The sequence below is a fragment of the Typopeltis vanoorti genome, chromosome 2 (assembly GCF_054136105.1).
Source record: "Typopeltis vanoorti isolate ZY-2024b chromosome 2, IOZ_Tvanoo_1.0, whole genome shotgun sequence".
NCBI classification, from domain to species: domain Eukaryota; kingdom Metazoa; phylum Arthropoda; class Arachnida; order Uropygi; family Thelyphonidae; genus Typopeltis; species Typopeltis vanoorti.
The window spans coordinates 89318669-89343583 of NC_143550.1; the positions used below are offsets into that span (position 1 = coordinate 89318669).

Genomic DNA, 24915 nt, shown 5'->3' on the forward strand with positions numbered 1-24915 from the left:
GGTTTTAATAAGTTGAAATAGTGGACAAATGATAATGGCTGTCAATTCGATGTCAGTAAGTGTAAAGCTAAGCACTTTGGCATGATGAGATTTCCAACAGCATATTATATTGGTGGGATTATGTTATGAGAAATTGATGAGGATAGGGATTTTGAGGTTATGATAGATAGTAAACTGAAGTTAAAAGGTCACATAACAAAAACTGCAAATACAATCTATAGGATAGCTGAGGATAAATAGGATAAATCCAGAGGACAACTGCAATGTTGAAACAGACATTGACATGTAAGGATATAGAAGTCATTTTGCTTCTTTACAGGGCCTTGATATGACCACACCTGAACTGCTGTGCACTGATTTGGTCTCCTGAGTTCTGAGGGGATAAAGAAACTGTGGAAAGAGTGCAAGATGAGTAACAAAGATGATGTTGGATAATGGAATGTAAATTATGAGGACAGATTGTGGACTGCAGACTCTAGCAAACAGGAGAGATATGATAGAGATCTATAAACTTCCAAATGGTTGTTATAGGATATCATTTGATGAAATTTTTCATTATATTTCATCCAGGGCATCTATGGAAATTGAGTTTGTACATGATAAAAAAAAATGATAAGAGCTAGAAATTTCTTTCACAGGGCAGTGAGGTGAGTGGAATAGTTTGCCTGTTGAAGTAGCAAGTGTATCTAGTGTGAATGAGTTTAAGAGACGGTATGACAGCTGGTGTGGGTGATGGGTGGCCTCACCCACACATCACCCTTGATGTATCCTTCATTCCCTGGAGGTCTCAGATAATAATAATAAATCCTCAGCCCACCCACGGTCCTAACATACTAAAGTTTACAACTTTATGTGGTTAGATGTTACATTGAAAAAAAATATATTTTTATAACTAACTGAATGAAGAATTGTATGAAGTATGAATTTTTTGTGTATAAAGTTCAAAGACAGTGGATATATGAATTTTTATATGAACTTTCATCATAAAGAACATTTTCATGAATTTGTTGATATATTTCAGGAAAATGATACTCTACAAAGGCATTGACACATAATGATCTGAGAGATCCTGTTCATCAACAGGTGGTAGACAGTGCAATATGTTTGTGAGACTGGAATCGTTAAGTAAAATATATAAGCATTTTCAAAGCAGCTAAGTTTTCAGAAATCTTAATGCTGAGAGGCCAATTTTGATATCTGAAAAATAAAACTTTTTTTAATTTTGTTATTTATATCAAACAATATTTAATACACTATCTGACTCTTCTTACTTTTCTTTCATTCTGATGAGGTATGCTGTAAAAGTAATAAATGATCTTTTTTGATCAACCGATACCACCTAGTGACAGATTTGCTTAATTTTACATAAATTAATGAATACAGTAGTATAGTAGAATTCATAATCATAATACTGCAAAAATATATATTAATGGTATTATTGAACTTTGTTTTGTTTCATTTAGTCCTACGAATAAAGCACCAACTGTTTTGTGTAAGAAGCAATGCCAGTCTGACGATATTCCTTGCATTTTAAATAACACACAGACAATTGCATATCAGTATATTGCCTTGCCAACAATTCGGCAGTTATCGTCTCCACTGATTCTTACTACAATGAGAGCCATCATGAGAACAAGAAGAGTACATTTTGATAGCAGCTATAATATTCTAGAAGGAAATGAAAGAGGTTACTTTGACATCTTAAGAGGAAATGGAGTAGGTAAGATAATGTATGAAAATAATATCCCACTGATAAAAAATATTTCACTCAGTTTATAAGTGATCTGATATAGGGCAAGCAATATTATACAGCAACATGTTTCCTCAGAATGCAAATAGATGCCTAATATTCCAGAGACCTGATACCACCTTAGTCACTCTCTTCTGGATCTCCATTAAAATAGCCCAGTCGTCTCAAAAAATCAGGTCACAAGTCTGCAGTTCAAATATGATGAGCTATAATGTGTTTAAAGTTTCTTCTTAATCAACAGCTGTTCCAACAGAAACTATCAGTTCAAGAGGATCGAAGCTCTCCATTTCTTTCCATCCTTTGAAATTCTTGAATACTTTATGAACACTGTTCCAGCTTAGGTTTCTTTTTCTAAATCTTCTTTTATCTGGTCTCTCCACCTTTTCTATAGTCTACCTCTTGTTCTCAATTTTCATTTCATATATTCTTTTTGGTATTCTTTCCAAATTCATCTTATATGTCCAAACCATTTCAAGCAAGAGTTCACAGGTATTTCTTCAAAAAGTCCCGAAACATTCTTAATGTCCACATTTCTCATACTGTCTTTTCTTGTTTTTGCTGTTATTATCCTTAAAACTTTCACTTTCATTACTTGTATTTTACTTATGTCTCTTTTTGTTAATCAAAAGCTTGCACTTCAGCAGCATGACCTCATAGTCCCAAAATATATTAAAGGAATGTAAATTTATTGTAAATTAAGGAATGTAAATTATACTTACACTGTTAAAAAAAGTTTGGCCCAGTTGATCTCTTGATCTAAACTTCCAAAAGTACACTTCCTTAATATGTGATATATGATATCTATATATATAGATATCCATATTTATGTACAATATATACTGACATGGATATATATATAAATATTTTTAAACACATGATTCCTTTTTTCCTCCCCTTGTGTGCCTTCAATTTAGTGTCTTGATTGCAATAAAAAAAAAGTCAGCAAACAATTTCAAAATATCATCATCTGATTAACACTGTTTGAAATAATTTTGGCTGCTTATCAGTAGTGCCGGTGAAAATTTTAAGTGGGGGTGCTGCATATACAAAATAAGAAAAAAATAATTCATTTTTTCCTAATCAGTAACCAATTTATTAATAAGTAAATTTACATATTACAAAAATTGCTTTATTAAAAATATTTCACCCTTACTACAAACACACACCAATAAAATTTCATACACAGAAATAATGCATGCAAGCATACAATACTCATATATCTGTAGCAACACTGCTCAACAAGCAGTATCAGTTTCAACATTGAGACACTGCGTTAGATTGCAGTGCATTTGTTTCGTGTGACGATAATTGAGAAAATATAATTCTTTTCATATTTTCAACAGTGACACTCATCATAATTCAGCCTTGTATTTATAATAAATAAATAATTATATGTTATTTTAACAGAATAAAGCAAGATTTACAAAAAATATTTCATCCTCACCATGAACACACATTAATAATAATAAGTTTCATATCTCACAGAAATAATGCACACAATCATACAATTTATCTGTATTGACACTGTTCGTTGAGCAGTGTCAGATTCAGTTGTTATGTGCAGTGAAGTGCAAACGAATATCAGTGAGTCTAGCCGGAACTGACTGAATGTGATAATTCTGACACTGCATTAGATCGCAGTGCATTTGTTTCATAATCTAAAGCGTTAATTGAACAATTCCAATTATTAACTATTCAATCAATGTTGAAATATAAGCTGTAACCTTTAACATGTTGTATTGCATTTATATAATGTTGTAAGCATTGTTATTATTTATAAATACAAACAAAATTTAATTTTTTTGTTTTTTCCTTGGGGATGCTGCAGTGTCGCAGTGCTTATGTACAAGCCGCCACTGCTGCTTATGCTATTACATGATGTTTCCGATATTTTCTTCCTTTTTGAACATATTCAAAGATACATCATTGATTCTTCAGTTCTCTCCATCTCTTCTTTCCCCTTCATCGTTTTTCTTCATTTTCTATTCCTTATTCAACACTAACTCTAATCTTTTCCCAGAATAACTCCACCTCTTCTTTCTAAACTTCTATTATGAATCCTTTCCAATATTACAGTTGATGACATATCATCATATGTCTTAAGGGAATGTTCCAGGGAGTTAGCATCAGCCTTGATCTACCTGTTTAACAAGAGTCTTGCAACAGCACAACTCCCAAAGGAGTGGAAAGGAGGTAAAATTGTTCCACTTCACAAAGGTGGTGATAAGGCTATGGCTGCAAATTATAGACCAATCTGCATATATGGAGTTATAGCAAAAGTATTGGAGAGGTTAGTAAGATTGAAAATACAAGAGCAGGCTGATAATAGCAGTATTTTTTGTCTAGTCAGCATGAGTTTGGTAAAGGCAGGTTGTGTTTTACCAACTTGCTTATGTATAACAAGGTAATGAATGTATTGGACAAGGGAGTGTATGTATAGTGGTATACTTATATTTTGTAAAGGCTTTTAATATAACACCATCACAAGTTGGTAACCAAACTAGAGCAGATGGGATTAGATGATAGATTAGCGAGTTGGGGCAACTGTTAGCCACTAGGCTAACCACGCAGACATAATATGTCTGCGCTAACTGCGTGGACATATTATGTCCGCGCAGTTAGCCTAGTGGCTGTGCGCTTTGCAACCATATAGCCTAGAGAAGAAGTGTCCTAGGTTCGATTTCCATCGGTGACATGAGGAGCTGAAGGATAATCCTCAGCCATAGCCAGGTTAGTCGGTCTTGGGCATGGACAGTAGGGTTTTTTCCCCACAAAGCAGGCAAACCGGCCTTGAGAACTCAATACTATAGGACATAGGATATACCTGGGTGTAGAGCTGACCACCTTATCCTGTGAATGGTTTGAGGTCCAATGATTAATAAACCCTCGACACCGCAAGGTAAAAGAGGATATAAAGAAGATGAGATGAGAGATTTGTTAGTTTATTGTATTGCAAAGTTCATTTATTTTAATTTTACTTGTAATCTCAGTTTATTTTGTAACCACCCATATAGTGCAACTCTCTTACATGGCTCACTCTTTATAAAACATTTCATTGTTCTAGCTTCATCTTACATTAATGTTGATGCACTGATAATGGCCTGTTGATTTAATATCGAAATATTTGCAATAATAGAAATATTATTCTTTATTATGTGAATATGTGTTTCTAATCAAGTATCATATCTTTCCTTGAACACATTTACCAAAGACACACTTAACATCTAATAGTCGCACATGCAATTGTGTTCCCCCTCTGTGTACTCACTGCATGTCAAGTGAAGAACCTGGGGCTTCACATGCTTCATAACCAAATCTCTAGCCAACTTTGACCTTCACCATCTGTTAGCTGCAAAATCTCACTCAGATCTATAGTGTGAGATCCCCTTATATGACAGAAACTTGTATGTTTATATCATATCTCCTGTCCTCTCCTCTGTATATTTCTCAAACTACATTCCTTCAATCTGTCTTCATATGCACAATTCCATAGGCCAGTTATCATCTTGGTCATTCAGCATTGGATGTTTTTAGCTGTCTCTCTATCTCCTTGGACCCCAGCAACTATATCTGTGCATAGTAGTTCAGATGCAGTCTCATCAAAATTTTGCAAAGTGTGAAATAATTTCCTTATTCCTACAAGTCAGTGTTCTCTTATCTGGTGCAGTGTCTTACCACATTAGCAAGGAGGTCCCTAAACTTTAACTCACCATCCACAACGATTCCTGAATCTCTAGCTTCATTGATTACTTCCAAAAAATTCCCATTAATATAATAGTCTCCTTGCAATTCTCTGTTAATGCATAACCTTACACTTGGCAATATTAAACTGGCATCCATTCCATTCATTATCACTTGTCCATATAACTAGTCTGCATGGATCCTGATCAGCTACATTCCTAATCATTCTCTCTAACTTCCATCATGCATTACTTTCTGATACATGCTAATCAGCCACTTTTCAATTCACATCACAGGTTTATTTTGCAAACCCATCACTTTGAGTTTGTATAACAGCCACTATATGGAGTCATAAATGGCTTGCCAAAATTTAGAAGTATTGTATATCCATTCTCCTTATGTAACTACTGTCATTCTATTATAGAATATAAGCAAATTGATAAAGCAAAACCTAACTTTAACAAAACCATATTGTCCTTTATAGGGAATCCTAGTGCTATCTATCTAGCTTTGGATGCAATTCCTAACCAGTCTTACTGCCAACCTCACATAATGGAATTATCTTGCTACCCCCCCCCCCCCCCACTTCTACTCATTAAGAATCTCTTATGTTTGGAGCCAATTATAATTATGGACATTGAAATCAGCAAGAAAGATGACTTAACTGTTTGGAAATATGGACTGAATGAAATCAAGCTTTGAAGGTAGGAAGTCAAAGAAGTCAGAATGATTTTCAGAAATGGGAGAACAACAGAGACAGCAGATAAATGAAACTTGTCAAACCTCTCCACCTAAACATTTCCTGCTCCTTATCCTCTGTGTTCCCTAGCCTATAGCAACATCCCCTTAAATATCCTGTCATGCCCACCATACACTTTAAAAATCATCAGTAACATTTCCTTCCAAATTCTCTACTGAGAGGACACAACCCATCATAAATAACACTCTACCACACCTAACAATTACCTTTCCTATCCTGCTGAAACTTCTAGACCATTCTATTCCTGTCAGTACATCATCTGCCAACCACATTTTACTGATTCCGATAATTGTTGGACAGGCTGAGGCTGTCTTGGCTACCAGCCCATTCTCTTTATTTCTAATACTCCTGGCATTTGTATAAAAAAATATCAGTGCATCAGTATGCCTATACCTATTATTATCCCTCCAGACTCCATTCGGTTCTGCAAATATGTCATACATTCTCCCAATCCATTGTATAATGGAATCTAACTGCATAGGATCTTTGCTACTCTAGCAATTTCCTTGCCCTGAGAACAACACTTTTTCCAGATGTTGCTATCCTCCCTTATATCTTCAAATGCACTGTAATCATCCAAATATACCAGATCTGTGTTTCAACAACACATTCTCCCATTATGTCATTCATTATTGCTACCCTTCTCTGCAATATTGTATCTGTGCAACACAATGCACTATGTTCTGCTCAGATTATTATTATTACCACTACCCATGACCCCATGGAGTCAAAGACTCAGCTGGGAGGTCCTTTTATCATATGCACAGCTCATCATACCATGCTTTAAACACATTCAAATTCTCTGCAGACACCACACATTCAAGCAAGCAAATTCCAATCACTCACAACTATGCACGCAAAAAACCTACTTCTCACTCCCCTACTCACACCCTCTTTATACAGTTTCCAGGGGATGACCTCAGGTTCTCCCCTGATCTCCCACTATTTTCTGTAGAACCTCTCCAGCATTGATCCTATAACAACCCCTTAAAAACTTGTAGGTCTCTATCATATCTCCCCCTCTTCCTCCTGTCCACCAGACTCTGCAAGTTGCATCTTCTCAATCTTTCTTCATACTCAACATTCCAGAGGTCAGAAACTACCTTAGTCAGTCGCTTCTGGACCCTTTTCAACATCTCTTCGTCCTTCTGAAAACCAGGTGACGAAATCTGGGGACAATAGTCCATATTTGGCCTAAATAAAGCATTATACAATGGAACAAGAATCTCCCTACTTCTACAAGTCAGTGTCCTCCGCATCATTCCCAGAAGTCTTTATGTTGTCTTCGCAATTTTGCCTATGTGTCCCTAAATTTCAGATCTCTTATTTCCTCCACCTCCGACAACATATCCTCACCAAGCATAAATTCTGCATCCCATCTTTGTTTTCCAAATTTTAAAACGTTACATTTTGCAACATTGAACTCGCATCCTCATTCCCGTGCCCAATCACTCAATTTATTCAAGCCTTCTTGTAAGGCCACAACATATTCTCTACTCTTCATGGTTCATCCCAACTTTGCATCATCTGCAAACAACTGAATATCTCCATCCAAATCTTCACCAATATCATTAATATATACAAGTTAAACAGCAATAGCCCTAAAACAGACCCCTGAGGCCCACTACTAGTAACTTTCCTTTTCCTAGATATTGCTCCCCCCCATACACAACTTGTTGATACCTATCAGATTGCCAGTCTTCAATCCAATGCACCAATCTAATATCCAACCCCTTCTGCACTAGTTTTAACTCTCAACTTATCATGTGATAATTTATCAAAACACTTTGCAAAATCGAAGTATATTACTGTGTATTCTTCTCCTCTGTTCAAGGAAGCAGTCACATTATTGGTTAGAAGCTATTCATTAGTTTCTAACCCTGTAATAAGTAAGTAGATTATTAAAACATGACCTCCCTTTAGCAAATCCATGCTGTCCATCAAAGATAATACCATTGTTGTCAACCCACTTCTGGATCCTAGTTCTCACAAGCTTCTCCAGCAACTTAACTACAACACCTGACACACAGATAGGCCTATAGTTTGATGCTTGAGTTCTATCACCTCCTTTATGAAGTGGCACAACCTTGCCTTCCTTCCACTCCTTAGGAACTTGACCAAGTGCAAGACTTGTATTAAAAAAATATGTCAAGGCCGGCATCAACTCCTTGGTGATATATTATCAAGTCCCACAGCCTTATTTACATCTAGTTTGCTCAACTCCCCATCCTCTTGCTCACCTACACTCAGTCTCTCTTCCTCATCATCAACCGCTCTCAATCTCTCCATGAAGTCACATTCACAAGATTGAAAGACCTTTATGAACTGCTCATTAAGTATCTCCAGCACACCTTCTGCAACAGCTGTCTTTATACCATTTTCTCCAATCAGTCATCCTTCCATAATCGTTCTTTCTTTTGCTGGCTACATATTGAAAGAACTCCGTAGGATTCTTTCAGGCTTCATTAGCTAACTGCTATTCATACCTCACTTTAACTACCCTCACCAACCAAGTCACCCACCTTGCCTGGTCTTTGTAGTCCTCATGGAATTGGTTATTTCCACTTCTCTTATACTGCCTCCATAATGCCCTTTTTCTCTGCATCACATGCTTAATCTCTTTATTCATCCATTTTATACCTACCTTATTTAACCTTCTCACCCTTGGAATACATTTAGACATTGCATCTACTAGATAGTTTTTTAAAATCCCCCGAGCTGCATTGATCTCTTTTCTAGCTAACTCCTCATTCCATGCTACACCCGCAAGCTGTCTCCTGAGCTCTTCATAATCACCCCCCCCCTGTAGTTCCACACCTTTTTCCACACGCTTTTCTTACAGAAGTCCTCACACTGCTGACAACCACCTCATCCAAATACATAGTCACACTCTGTATTGTTCTTTAGGTTAGCATCTGTCCAACATTCTGTCTTGCACACCACAAATCACTGAATCTCAATAAATGACATCCTCCTCCCAGATCCATTCATCACTCTCTCTCTACTCTGATGCTCTCATCCTTGTTTTCTCTCTTATCTTTCTGAGAACAACAATTTTTCCAGATGTTGCTATCTACCCTTATATCTTTAAATGTACTCCAATCATCCACATATTCCAGATCTGTGTTTCAAGATCACATTCTCCCATCATGTCATTCCTATCCCTCTCCTGTACTCTCAATCTTTTCTCTTTTTCTGATTTTTTCATTTCCTTTCCTCTCCTCTCATTCCCATAATTTTCACTTCTATTCTTGTTTACTCACTTTCATGTAGTGCACCCATTAGTAGGTATCCACTGGGTACTGATCAAATGAGGATGAGAATAGGCTGGCAATTTGAGACTTAGCTGACCAAATTGTACCTCTCTATTGGCTTAAAGCAAATAATATGATGAGATTTCAGCGTTTGCTGGCATAAAAGTTGGCAAAAAACAAGTTGTTGTCCTCTATCAGTCTTCACAAGAAGTCCAGAGGAGTTAAGTCTGTGATGTCTCCAAGTTAAACAAGACTCAGGCTGTTTTTTTTCAGGGAACCAGGGTGAGAAGTGAAAAGTCAGCCTACTGGAAGAGACTAAAGCTCGCCTTCTAGAAGAAGAAGAACAACAACAACAAACCCAACATCAGAAGAAATGAAGATAGCAACCATCAATATAAGGAGTATTAATGGACAAGAAATGAAAAGAAATTGAGCTTGCAGAAGGACTGCAAAAATACCACATGGACATAATTGGCATCACTGAAACAAAGAAGACAAAAATATAGGCGAGTTTGTACCTAAATAATAAGTATAGGATGTTATATTCAAGCAATAATGATCAAGGAAAGGAAGAAGTAGCAAGAGCATTCAACACCAAACATGAAAATAAATAAACTTCTTGATTGGAGGGCAACTTTAAGTAGAGTTATGTAGGCAAACTTCAAGATGGCAAAAACAATGCAAGTTATTTGAGCCCAATGATCCCACAGAAGGATTACCTAAAGAAGAGGAATTTTTTGAGTCATTAGAGCAGACAGCTGACATAAAGAAAATGGAAAAAGTGGTCTTCTTGGAGATGTAAGCAGCAGAGTAGGAAATTAATCCTACCAGGCATAGAGGAATGTTTTGGAAAATTTGAAGAAAAGGACAAAGCTAATAACAAAAGTAAGTATCTGCTGGATTTCTGCTTCAGATACAGGCTAGTCGTTACTAACACCATGTTCCAATATAAAGATGTGCACAAGTTCACGTGGAGAGAAGATGCAAGAAATAAGAAAATCCTCATTGACTATGTCATTTTTGATAATGATATCTTCATGCTAATTCAGGACACAAGAGTGTACAGAGAATTTGAAACTGGAAGTGACCATCATTCATTGCAAAGTAGGATAAAACTGAATAGCACATTGAAAAAAAAACAGTATATAAAAAATGTTTTAAAAAGAATTAAATTTGAGCAGCTTTTACAAGTAAACTGTAGACTCAACTATACAAATATTATTGAAGAAAAAATGAAACAGTTTGAAAACAAGAACAAAATCTTGGAGTCTCAGTGACAAACTCTGAAGAACAGATTGATTGATTCAGCTAGGGAAGTTGTCAGCAAGGTTTTAAAAAATAAGAACATCATGATGGACATGAGATGTTAAAGAAGCAGTCATGAACAAGAAGAAAGCATACTGAAATTTAATTGCAAATAAGTTGGAAGATGCTCTAAAAGAATACAGATGAGAGCCAAGTTATATGATAAAGTAGCTAAGCAAGTCATGGGGGGACTTTGGTAAAAATATAGAAAGTAAATAACAGGAAGGTGCAAAATGCTCTGGAGGCTATTGAAAAAGCTAAGAAATGAAGGAAAAATACTGTAAAAGGAATCGAAAATTGTAACACTTTGAAATGTGTTACAATTTACCATCGAACACTTGAAATGTGTAAAGGCAGCTGGAATACATAATATTCAACCAGAAATGCTCAAATATGGATGTATAAAAGTTTTGCAGACTACACTGGATACTTCAGAGAGCCAGTTGAGAAGGCCGAATTCCAGATCATTGGACTAGAGTTCTCATAGTACCATCTATGAAAAAAAGAGAATGATGCCGATTGTGAGAATTACAGAGGAATTTCTTTATTAAGTGTTCCAGGTAAGATTTATGCAAGCATACTTGAAAAAAGGCTGAGAAAAATTGTGGAAGAAAAACTTGGTGAAGAACAAGCTGAAATCAGGTCAAATGGAGATTGTGAGGATATTTTTACTTTATGACAAATAATTAAGAAATAATAGTATGCTTAAGGATCAAAGCTGTATAACTAAGAGGAGACCCCCACATAGCCTTTAAAGGAATGTGGAGAACCAACCAGGGCTTCTGACCTAATGTCCAATCCTCACCTTCTCGTGGTGCACCCTGTTGGGTATCTACCTGGATACTGAACGAAAAAGGATGGGCTGGCAATTTGGGATTTAGCCGACCAAATTGTATTTTTATTGGCTTAAACCAATATACAAAATGATGGTACAACATGACAAAATTTCATGCCGGCTGGGGCATCGCCCAGTTAAACAAGGCCCCCGTTGTTTTTGCCAGGTAACCAGGGCGAACAGCGAAAAGTCAGCTACTGGAACAAATCTGAAAGCACACTTCAACTCACCATCACCAGAGTTAAGATTGGTACTATCATCATAAGAAGCCTGAATGGCAAAGAAATGGAGCTAGCTGAAGAATTAGATAAGAACCAGATCAACATAATAGGAGTGACTGAAACTAAAAAGACAAAAACTCAGAATATTAATACATGAGGACTCTAACCGTTTATTGTAGTTGCATTTATCTATTTATAATATATATATATATATATATATATATATAATTTTTTTTTATATATTTTTTTTTTATTTTATTTCTTTATTTTTGTTTTTCTTTTCTATCACTAGAGGTCAGGCTAGAAAAAAGATTTATTAACTACGTAGATTTAGTTTACTGGTATAGAAAGCATGAGCATGTAGCTTGGTTCTGTATACAGTTGTATTCTTCCGATGATGACCTCGATATAGAGGTCGAAACGTCAAGTTTTATTTTATTTGTAATTAATAAAATAATCTGTTCAACACGTGTGTTTTTGAGTCCCTAAATCTACAAATATGAGTGCTGATCACCGTGTAACCCTAAAAGAAAAAATAAAAAGACAAAAACTGGTGAGATCTTTCTCAGCAATAAATACAAAATGTTATATTCAGGAAATGTTATATTCAACACAAAATACGAGGCTAATATTCTTGAATGGCAGGCAGTCTCAAGTAGAGTGATGTGGGCTAATATCAGAATGGGGACTTAGACAATGAGACTTATTTGTGCCTATGGTCCCACAGAAGGTTCTACTAAGATAGAAGTGGAGGAATATTTTGATGCTTTAGAAAAAGCAACTGACACAATGAAAAAGGAAAAGTTGGTCCTTGTTGGGGATCTAAATAGCAGAACAGGAAATGATTGTCAGACATACAAAAATATTTTGGGAAAATTTGGAGAAAAGAGCAAAGCTAATAATAATGGCAAATATCTGTTGGATTTCTGCTCAAGACATGGACTGGTTATTACTAACACCATGTTCCAACATAAAAATGTGCACAAATTCACATGGAGAGAAGAAGCAAGGAATAAGAAGTCTCACTGACTATGTTATAGTTGATAGTGATGTTTTCTCCCTGGTGCAGGACACCAGAGTGTACAGAGGATTTGAAATTGGAAGTGATCACTAGTTAGTCTTGAGCAGGATAAAATTGAATTTCATATTGAAAAGAATAACATGTAAGAAAATTTTAAAGCAAATAAAAGTTGAGCAGCTCTCAGATGTGAACTGTAGATTAAAATACATAAAGATTATTGAAGAAAAAATGAAAGAGTTTGAGAACAGGAACCAAACCTTGGATCAGTGGCAAGCTTTGAAGAAAACCCTGATTGATTCTGCCAGAGAGGCATGTGGTGAGGTTGTGTGCAAGGATAGAAAAATCAGAATTCCATGGTGGACAGAGGAAGTTAAAGAGGCAGTGAAGGAAAAGAAGAAAGCATATCAAAAGTTCCTGGCAAATAAGTCAGCTTGTGCTCTTCGAGAATACAGAGACAAATGTAAGAAAGCTAAAGACTGTAAAACTGGCTAAACAAAAGTCATGGGAGGACTTTGGCAAGAACATAGAAAATAAATATCAAGAAGGTGGCAAAATATTCTGGAGGTTGTTGAAGAAGTTTAGAAATGGAGGAAAGAGTGCTGTCAAAATAGCCTGAACATCCCTTGAATGATGTGCAGGCTATTTTGACATCAATTTATCAGGAAATTGATGATGATTCTTGTTTACCATATATCAGACTGATATGATTATAATTAGAAATTAGGACACTAAGTGCCTTTCAAGTGACTATGTTCCTGTCTAATATCTCTCTTCACCAACATAATGAACGCTGCCTATGAGTATCCCTAAATTTCTACACATTACCTAATGTTAAATCCATTGCCACTTCACATTCTCCCTCCTCACTTTTGATAATGCTACTCAGTGCTTTTATTTTTTTGGGGGTGGGGGGGTGAGCAGTACACAATGGTACAGCATATCAGCACCTTTATTTAATAATGAGACAACATATGGATACAGTATGTTATAATTTTCAACGTTGCTGCTGGCAAAGAATCCATACTGCCACCTATTGGTTTACAAAAAACTGTTTTGCTACTCATATTTCATGATAAAAGTTTAATGGAATGAAACAGCACTAGGAAATAAAAGTATTTAATGCTTCCAGTACAGAGACATCATCAGGGAGTACAAAATGAGACTTGTAACACAAATTTGTACTTGCTAATGATGTCTCTATAACTGAGATGAAATATTGGAATCATTAAATACTTCTTTTAATCATTTCCTAGTGCTGTTTCATTTTATTAAACTTTTATCATGAGTTTTTCCCCAGCACTTAAGCTTTAACTGCTAAGCCAGAAGGAAAAAGAAAAATTGGAAGACCTAAATTAAGATGGAGTGATAGAAGATATTAAGGTTTTAGGAGTCAAAAATTGGAGGAGTTTGGCATTGAATAAGGAAGGCTGGCAGCAGTTTCTGAAGAAGGCCAGGGCCCACGTATGGCTGTCGAGCCAATGATGATGATGACTTAAGCTTTAACACCTGGCTACTCATATTTCTTTGCCTGTAACCACTCATTTCCATTGCACCACTATTTCTACCACTAAAATCAGGAATTACTATTAAAGAAATCTTCGAGCTCTTTCCATTCTGTACAGTGGATGAGATGGGAAGGACCATCTGAAATTGTGACATCGAAGATGCCACCACTTTTAACTGATAGCATACATGACACAGGCTGAGTCTTTGACTCCATGGGGTCTTGGGTAATAATAATTACAAGAAAGAAACAGTACAAGGTGTTACCCAAAAGTTTAAAGAATATGAAAAACATAAACTGGTTATAGCAAGATGAGAGACTACATTCCTGAGTTATGTACGTTTTTGTAGCATCGTGTTTTAGTGGAGATTTTCTTCTCCAAATGAAATGGCAGATTTTAAGGAGCAAAGAATCTGCAACAAACTTTGCTTCAACCTCAAAAAACTGCTGCAGAAACCAATTGAATACTTAAGCAAGCATTTGGTGATAATGCTATGAGTCAAAGTAAAACTTCAAGGATGAATGAACATATCTGTTGACAGTGATGAGCGTTCTGGATAGTTGTCAACAAGCACAGCACTGGAAAACATCCCAAAAGTGCACATGGCTATCCTTGCAGATCATAGGCAAACTATTCATGATGTTTGTGAGATTGTAGGACTGTCATATGATGGACTGTTCAACGCATTTTTTGGCCGCTTTGAACATGAGACGCATTGCTGAAAAACTGCCTGACTTTCAAAAACACAAAATTCATTCTCCACCCTCCAATACCCATGACCTTTCCCCCTGCAATTTTTTTTTTCTGTTTTCAAAATGAAAGTTCAGCTGAAAGGGCATTGTTTTCACATGATTGAGGACTTCCAGGGAATCATGGAAAAACTACTGGGATCGCTGTTATACATGTCCAAGAGGACTACTTCGAAGGAGACAGTAGAAACTAGGAGTTAAGTTTTTTTTTTTTATGGTTAAATTCCCTGCACTTTTGTGTAGCACCTCGAACAACACACTCTGACACTGTATATATCATAAAAATACTTCAAACACAATCACAACTAATACAGTCTAAAACTACAGTTATATCCCATCGTTACATTACCTTTGGTTTCAGAGGAATCATAATTCAAAGGACTGTTGAAATTTGAAGACAATATGATTATGACTGAAATAAAAAACCTAATGGAATAAAAATCAGTTTATTGAAGGAATTCATATGCTACAATGCGATCTGTTGTTGGTTGAGCATAGCACTGTCATATTTGTATGCATCATCTACATTTGATGAGATTGGGTTGATGATGATGGTAGAGATTGATTTTCAGTAGATGTTGATGGATCTGGTCTTGGAAGTACTTGTCTAAGGTTGCATGTAAGCTAGATTGTCTTTTCTCTGTAGATTTCCATGTAATAAGCATAATCCCTTAGAAATGTTAGCATTTACTTTCAAACTTCTTTGAAAGTATGGATCTGCTTTTTTAAAAGAACCATGCCAGCTTCAGAGAGAGTTTTGGAAGTTAGGCCTTTAGGCTCAACACTGGATATCACATCAGGAACATCTTCTTCTTACCTCTGCTTTCAAGTGCCAGAAGATCTTTCTTGCTGAGAGACTAAGAAATGGGACTTCATAAGATCAGCTACATCTTGTGGCTCCATTTCTAGCTCTAACTGCTTTGCCATCCCTACGATATGAGATGCTATCAAAAAGAAACTGGACTAGGTTAATAAAATCTTTACAACTTATCCCCTTTAGAGTTAATGCAGTGATCTCACCACATTCGCCATGCTCAAAATGTTTCCTGGAAATCTTTTTGTTGAAGCACATCAAGCACTACTTGAGATTCATCTTGAGTCTTCTTAACCATGCCAAACAGCTGCCCCTTCAGCTTTGATTTCATTTTTGGAAACAAAAGAAGTCACAAGGGGCTAAATCTGGTAAGGAGGATGTGGGATGAGTGCTATGCTGTTGGCTGCCAAAAACTCTTGCATTGTTAAGGTGCTGTGGGAGGGAGCATTATCATGGTGGAGGAGCCAGTTGTGGCTTTGCCACAGTTCCAGTCTTTTGCAACAAACATCTGCTCTCAACTGCCTTAAAACATTGCAGTAGAATTCTGCATAGACTGTCTGACCATGTGGGACAAATTCTCAGTGCACAATCTCCTTAATATCAAAAAAGACGATAAACATGCTGTTTGTCACGCTTGTCTTGCCTTCTTTGGTCTTGGAGAATGTGGACTCTTCCACTGTGACGATTGCTATTTTGTCTCTGGGTCATAGCCGTAAACCCAAATCTTGTTTCCTGTGGTGACCCTTGAAATGAAGGTTGGGTCAATGACCTTTTGACAAAGATCTTAAAAGACATTCACAAGTACGCCTTCTGGTTAGACATCAAACAATGGGGAACGAACTTGCCAGGGCTACGATGAATGTTCAAATCTCTCATGACAATCATTTGAGTTGCTCCATATGAAATCTCAACTCTGTTAGCAACTTCCTGGATGGTCATGTGTCGATCTACACAGATGATCTGTCAAACTTTTTCAACATTTTTGTGGGCTGTGCTGGTGGATGATCATTCCGGCTTCTCGTTGTCCTCCAAGGTGGTTCTACACTTTTTAAAACGTGAGTGCCACACTGAGTTCGACTCATGGCTTCATTTTCATATGCCTTACGAAGTAATTCAAGGGTATCTGTGGCAGATTTCCCAGTTTACATAAAATTTTACATTTGCCCTTTGTTTTAATTTTGCATTCAAGGCAACTGCATAAACGTGATAAGAACAATGCATATCACATGAGTTCCGGTGCACACAGCTCAATGCCATGTGGCAGGCTGACTCAACAATGCCTACACCACTGACACCTGGCAGTGTGAGACTGTAACTCGATCTGTCACCAAGTATCCAGTTTTGTCCGGTTTCTTTTTGATAGCACCTCGTATTGTTAGCTACTTCAGGTACAGGATTTTCTAAGCCTTCAAAACCATCTATCAAGTGTGGACTTAATTTTTTCCATGCCCCTTTCAGCAGAGATCTTAATATCATTCCATGCTTTTCCAATAGCCTTGGTACCATCTAACATTGTAAAAACCTTCCAGAATTTCCTGATGACTTCTTACACAGTACCTTCTTCAATGTCTATTGCTATAATATACTTCCTGAAGGTTCTTCTTAAGTAGTACAGTTTGAAGGCAGCTGTGACTCACTGATCCATGGGCTGCAGTAGTGAGGTGGTATTAGGAGGTAGGAATATCACTCAAATGTTAGGGTGCAGATCATCTAATGTTTGAGGATGGTCAGAAGCATTGTTTACAAAAAGTAAAATTTTGAAAGGGATATTCTCATTACAATAGCCTTTCACCTCTGCTACAAAGCAGCTCTGGGGTTTTCCAAATGATAAATCAACATAGGCTTTAGCTTTAAGGTACCAGAAGCATTAGCACCTAACAGGAAGGTTTTAGCACATCTTTAGCTTAGTTGGCTTGAAGCCCGGCATAGTTCCCCCCCCCCCCCTCTTTTGCAATGAACATTCTTGATCGCATCTTCTTCTTCCAGTACAGCCCTGTTTCATCAACATTAAAAATTTGATATTTTGTATACCTACCATCATCAATGATCTTCACTAGTCCTGTGGAAAGTTTACTGCAGCAACAATATCCGCAGCAGCTACCTCTCCTTGCATTTTGATGTTATTTAGGTTTGGCCTCTTCTTGAACCTATCAACCCATCTACAGCTTATTCCAAAAATTCAGCACTTGTGCTTCCTCACCTTTCTTAGCCTTCGTGTCACTGAAAAGACTCTGGGCTTTATTTTGAATATGGCCTGGTTAAAGGAATATGTTGACTAGTTTCACCATCTATCCAGACCGTTAAGTTTCTCCATATCAGCAACAAGACTATCTATTTTCCTAATTAAAGTAGCGTTCACTGGAGTAGTACTTTTTCACCAAGAATTTTTTTGTTTGTTTATAATCTTTGGTCTATCTCAGATTAAGATGCACCTTCATCACTAAGTTTAATCATTTTAATCTTTGAATCTAATGTAATAGCCTTACTTTTTCTTTTTACTTTTATTTCCCATTCTTCTTCTTTTCAGTCATGTTCTTTCCACCTTTTTCTGTTCTTGGCAATGGTTGACCAATTTTCTCCAACAAAATTTGACAATTCATCACTCCACCTTCTTTTAGGACGTCCTCAGCCTCATTTTCCTTCTTTTGGAATCCAGTTCTTTAGTATGGTGGCCCATCACTCATCTTCTCTTCTGGATAGATGTCGGCCAATTTCCATTTTAGTCGCTTATAGTGAAGAATGTGGAAAATTAGAAAATCTCAAACAATAAATGGACAAAGGAAAAATTAATATCATAGGGCTCTGTGAAGTCAGATGGGAAGGAATAGGTGATTTTATAGTGACGAAGTAAGAGTAATTTACTCAGGTGGAGATAAAAGGAGTTGTACTAGTTTTTAATAAAAGAACAGCAAAGAGCATCATTAGCATAAACTGTCTGAATGACAGGATTATGGTGGTAAAATTGAAGGCTGAACCAGTGGACATAACAATAATGCAGATATATATGCCAACAAGTGACCATTCAGATGAGGAAATAGAGGAAATGTACAAACAATTACAAGAACTAATTAAAGAAGAAAAAGAAAAGACTATATGATTATAATGGGAGATTGGAATGGAGTTGTAGGAGAAGAAGAGGATGGGAGTGAAGTAGGAATATATGGACTAGGTAACAGAAATGAGAGAGGGGAAAGGTTAGTGGAATTCTGTAAAGAAAATAAGCTAATAATTACACATACTTGGTTTAAAAAATCTAAGAGAAGCCTATACACATGAAAAAACCAGGAGATACAGAAAGGTATCAAATTGATTACATTATAGTAAAGCAAAGATACAAGAATAGTGTAAAAAATGCATGCACATATCCTGCAGCTGATATTTACTCTGACCACAACCTACTATTCATAGAAATAAATGTGAAACTAATGAAAATAAAAGAAGCTATGAAAAGGAAAAAGTGGAACTTAGAGAAATTAAAAAATACCATGGAATTTGGAATTAGACTGGAGAAAGAATTAGAGGAAACAAGTTTTGTCAAAACTGAAGATCCAGAAAAGAAATGGGAAAAATTTAAAGAGAAAATAAAGAAGATTGCAAAAGAAGATATTGGATATGTAAGAGCTAAAAGAATAAAAAAAACCTTGGATAACTAATGAGATGATTTCTCTAATGGAAGAAAGAAGAAAATGGAAAAATAAAGACACCCCAGAAGGGAAAATACAATATAGAATCCTGAATGACAGATTGAGAAGGGAAGCAGAAAGAAGTAGAGAAGATTGGCTTAAAAAATAATGTGAAGAAATGGAAAATTATGAGAGAGTGGGAAGGTATGATCTTTTATATGAAGAAGCATGAATCACAAGAGAAATGGAATTCGAGCTAGAGGCATAGAAAATAAGAATGGAGAAATCATAACTGAAGATAAAATCCTAATGAGATGGAAGAAATACATTGAAGATCTATATGACAAGCAAAATAGACCAAATGAATTGCCATTAGAAGGTAAATGAAGATGATCTAGGCCCAGATATTTTGAAGACAGAAGTAGAAATTGCCATTAAGGAACTAAAATGTGGAAAGGCAGAAGGAATAGATGAAATACCTGCAGAATTCCTGAAACAACGTCAGAAGAAATGACCAAAATAATAAATTTAATTTATAACAAAGGAGAACTACGAAAAGATTTTATGACCTTAATATTTATACCTATACCAAAGAAAAGTAATGCAGTGAACTGCAAGGATTTTAGAACAATAAGCCTCCTTTCCCATACATCAAAAATACTTATGAGAATCTTAACATGAAGAATTTCTTGGAGATCAGTTTGGTTTCAGGAAAAGTAGGGGAACAAGAGATGCATTTGGACTGTTATGAATAGTAAGTGAAAGTAGTCTAGAAGTGAATAAAGAAGTTAACATCTGTCATATAGATTTTGAGAAAGCTTTTGACTGTGTAAAGGATAAGATGGTTGAAGTAATGGAAAAGATTGGTATAGATTGGAAAGACAGAAGGCTAATTATCTCACTATATATGGGACAAACTGCCATGGTGAGAGGCATATATGGTACAACAGAACCAGGTATCATTGGATGAGGAGTAAAACAAGGCTGTTCTCTGTCATCAATTTTGTTCAACATGTATTCTGAAGCAATGTTAAAAGAAGCACTGGAGAATTCAGAAGAAGGAATAAAGATTGGAGGTAGACAGATATTTGCAATAATATACGCAGATGACAAGGCATTACTATCAAACACTGAAACAAGACTACAACATCTGCTGAACAGATTACTAGAATCCTGTATCAATTATGGAATGAAAATTAACATCAGAAAAACAAAGGTGATGAAAATAGCAAGGAAAGAGGCAAATATGGATATCAGAATAAATGGGGAAAAACTGAATCAAGTAAAGACATTTAAATGTCTAGGAAGTGTTATTAGCATATGTAAAAGTGCATATGCTAATAAAAAAGCAAGAATAGCGATGGGAAGAGATGCCTTTAATAGATAATGGATTTATTCAGAAGTAAAATGGATAGAAACCTAAAGAAAAGACTAATAAACTATTGTGTGGGGAGCGTGGCCTTCTGTGCATCTGAAACTGGGTCACTGAAGAAAGAAGAAATTAAGATTTTGGAGAAGGATAGAAAAAATCAAATGGACAGATAAAATAACTAATGAAGAGGTCTTAAAAAGAGTAGAAGAAGAAAAGTCTGTTAAAGAGGATAAAAAGAAGAAAGGGAAACTGGATTGGATATATTCTGAGAATGGAATCATCAGAGATGCCATCAAAGGAACAACTAGACAGAAAAAGACCCAGAGGAAGAGTAAGGAAAACAATGCTAGATGACATGCTCAAGAGAGACAGATACACAACCTTGAAAGAGAAGGCTCAGAACAGAAGAGAGTGGAAGGAAAGTTTCTGCTACTAAAAGAAGAACCTACTCAATTGCAGAATACTAAAGAAGAGGTGAAGAATGACACAGTGATATGAGTTTGGCTTCTTGTCCAGGTGTTTTGCTTATCTTTTAATGTGATGCCTAGCATCAACCGCTCCATTTTTCTTTGAGTTGTTGCTAGTTTATTTGCCAGTACTTTTGTTACGGACCAAATTTCACAACCATATGTGATGACTGCAGATATACACTGGTTAAATGTCTTCCTTTCTAAACAGAGTGGGACATCATTGTTTTGAAAAATGCTTTTCAATTTTCTGAATGCACTCCATGCAAGATTGAACTCTCCTATTTATTTCATTTTGGAATGCACAGTTTAGATCAATGAGATGACCTAAGTATGCATAAGAAGAGACTCTTTCCAAGAAATCGTTTTCTATTGTTTTTTGGTGTTACAAAATGATTCAACATGATTTTAGTTTTTTCTCTGTTTATTTTTAGACCAATTTTTCTGCTTTCATGATATAGGTCTATCATTATATTAAGGTCTTCTGGAGTGTTTGCAAAAATTATATCTGCATATCTTAGGTGTGTTAAGTTTCTGTTATTAATTTTTATATCAAGGTTTGTCCAGTTTATATTATTAAATATTTCTTGAAGGACTGCTGTAAAGATTTTGGGTGATAGAGAGTCTCCTTGTTGGACACCTTTTTCATTTGATATTTTATTGCTACTCATGTGAAGTTGGATTGTTGCTGTTATATTTCCTGGAGGAGGTCCACATATTTCCCAGGAACTCCCCGATTCTGGAGTGCTTTGATTATTGCATTAGTTTTGATGGAATCAAATGCTTTTTCATAATCAATAAAGGCTAAACAGAGAGGCAATCAATTTTCTTCTGCTTTTTCTATTATTTGTTTTACTGCATAAATATGATCAATTGTGTTAAAGCCTTTACAGGATCCTGCTTGTTCTACTGGTTGATTTGAGTCTAAAGAGGGGTTAACCTGTTTGTTATTACTTTTGTGAGAATTTTGTACAGATTAGAGAGAATACTAATTGGTCTATAGTTTTTTTACTTCTTATTTCCCATTATATTAAGTTTAATCACAACAAAAATAGTAGAATAAATTTAAAAGCAGTTTAATATTCATGCAATCACAGAGTACAACAAAAGATGTGGGACATGAGTTGTTGTCACACTGATGATAGAATGAAGAGCTCTAACTCTGAAGCAAGTGACATAACTTCAGAGTAAGTAAAAATTCAAAAATGTCCATAAGTCAGAGTATGCTGGTATTCTAAATTTACAATAAAATCCCTAATAATTAATATCAAAACTTATATTTTTTCCTTTCACCTATTTAATTTTCATATTCTCTCAGCCTTGTGCAACCTTAATTCTCCCACTGAAAGATTGCACAAGTCATACAATAGATAACTTCTTCCTCTAACATCCATCATGTTGAGGTCTATGTAGAAGTGTATAGTATTTGTTATTCTCTTTGTAGACACATAATCAAGCTCATTCTTGATAATTTCTATCTCCTATTTCAAATTGTCCTATCACATTTTCCATTTCATTTATGTATGGACCTATTTTGGCATTTCATCCATAATAACATCTTTTTTTGTTAAGTATGATCTCTTTCACTTTATAAACAATTATAGATCTGTTTGGAATCTTCTTTGGTATGAATAGCATCAAACGATGGCCATATTACTATGCAACGGTTTCTGTTCCTTCCAGACAGACTGCAATTTCCCTGAATGATTCAAACACATTTTTCCTTATCAATCAATACTTTGTTTTATCAACAAATGTCCTATTTTATTTGTATCAGACTTTCCTGGAGAACTAAGTTTTCCTGGTTTGTATATCACTCATATATTCACTGCTGTAATGTATCAGACTTTGGTTTACCTTCATACCTATCCTATGTAGTTCTTTGCAAGATACATCAAATTTCTTATATATAGAAACATTTTGTTGATTTTAATTTGGAAATTAATAGCAAAATGGAGAGACCTTTAAGAGTTCAGAGAACTCTTAAAGGTCTTCTCATCCCAAATGAATCAGGTTCTTCTATATTTTAGAATCAAACTTACATGAGAGGCACCTCCATACTAAACTAAAACAGACTTCATTCTTGGATAACATATTTCTTTTAAATTTTATTTGCAGGTTCTCTCCGCCTTGTGCATCCAATAATTGGTCCACTAGAACTTACAGTGAAGGTCCAAATGACTGTGCAACTAAAATACAGCAGAAAAGTTCCTCCTCCCACACTGTATCATCTAGCTTATATATTTATCTCTGTTTCTCCTTATGAATTTTAATACCATCTGTGACTATCAAAATGTATCTTATAACAAAAACTGTCATGATAATAAATAATATTCCACATAAACAGATTACAAGAAAAAATGCCACAAGTAATTGAGAAGCTGTCCTGTCTTTAATTATAAATATTGCAGAATTCTATCATTATACTTATAAACATTGTTGTATCATATAAACCTATTGTTACAATGCAGTAAGGAGTTTTATTTTTTCTATTTTTATTTCTTGATGATCCAAATGACTTCTAGTAAATTTTTGTACCAAATGGAATAAACAACTATATTTTGATAAATATGTAGTTTAAAGGAAAAATAATTTCTTTTTTTGTAGCTTGTTAAATGCATCTAAGACTGTATAAAATAAAATGTCAGCTTAATTTTCAGTCTACAAGTATACTTTCAGTAATGAAATATACAACCATGTATCAGAATCTGAAGTAACTAAAACAAAAATAACTCAATCTGTCCTATTATTCTACACTTTTAAAATTTAAAAATCCAGAATTTTAGTAGGTGGTTCTGAAAAATTTGAAATAATTTTGAATAAACACTTAATCCATAATTACAATGTTTAATGCAAAAGAAACATTTGTCTAGTAAGGAGCTCAGTACAAATATCCACCATTGATTTCTCATAAGACAGGTGAAGATGGAGAAAAGTTTAAATTAGACTTGCCAAGAAATTACATTCTTGTTTTACCCCTTATCCAAGTTTAAACAAACAAAGTTTGCACAAGAAGCCTAGTCTTCACAACTAGGTTATATACATACAGATCGATGACTCCACATCTCCCATAATTCAAAGCACACATCCTTTTAGGTGTGTATAAAGCTATGCATTATGGGAGGATATCTTCTTTATGCCTATAAACTAAAAAACTACATGATAAAATGTGTATTATTGTTGTTTTTCTTTCACTCACATGATATTTTACTGAATGATATTTCTTACACAATTTATCTGAATTGTAAAATTTGGCATTTTTTGCTTTGTGAGTCAGGAACTGCTGTTGTTTTAACACAAAAGGAAAATAAGTTCATTACGTGCATCATTACTAAATTTGATAATTACATTTAGTCTATTATTATACAGCCATTTAAATTTTTCATTTTTTTGCTTTATCATAAGCTACTGTTGTAAACAACTGACAAGACCTCCAATGTGCTGTCTGTCTTCAGGCCTTAAATTTTTCTGTGGAGCACAGTTCCACCAAGGCATTTAAAGTTAATAAGTGTAGTGTTGCACTTAACATTAAAAGTAGCTCCAACTATTCATCTAAGC

General features: G+C 35.4%; 1 protein-coding gene across 2 annotated transcripts in view; it reads left to right on the forward strand.

Annotated features, from left to right (window-relative positions):
* The window catches only part of LOC150109235 (uncharacterized), a 415237-nt gene extending 391221 nt beyond the window's left edge, over window positions 1-24016 (forward strand). For both annotated transcript variants that reach the window (XM_090406508.1, XM_090406517.1), the window contains 2 exons: window positions 1464-1720; window positions 23476-24016. In XM_090406508.1, the coding sequence (XP_090262634.1) occupies window positions 1464-1720; window positions 23476-23630 (412 nt within the window). In that variant the 3' untranslated portion in view covers window positions 23631-24016. The remainder of the gene's footprint in view (window positions 1-1463; window positions 1721-23475) is intronic.
* Window positions 24017-24915: the final 899 nt, after the last annotated feature.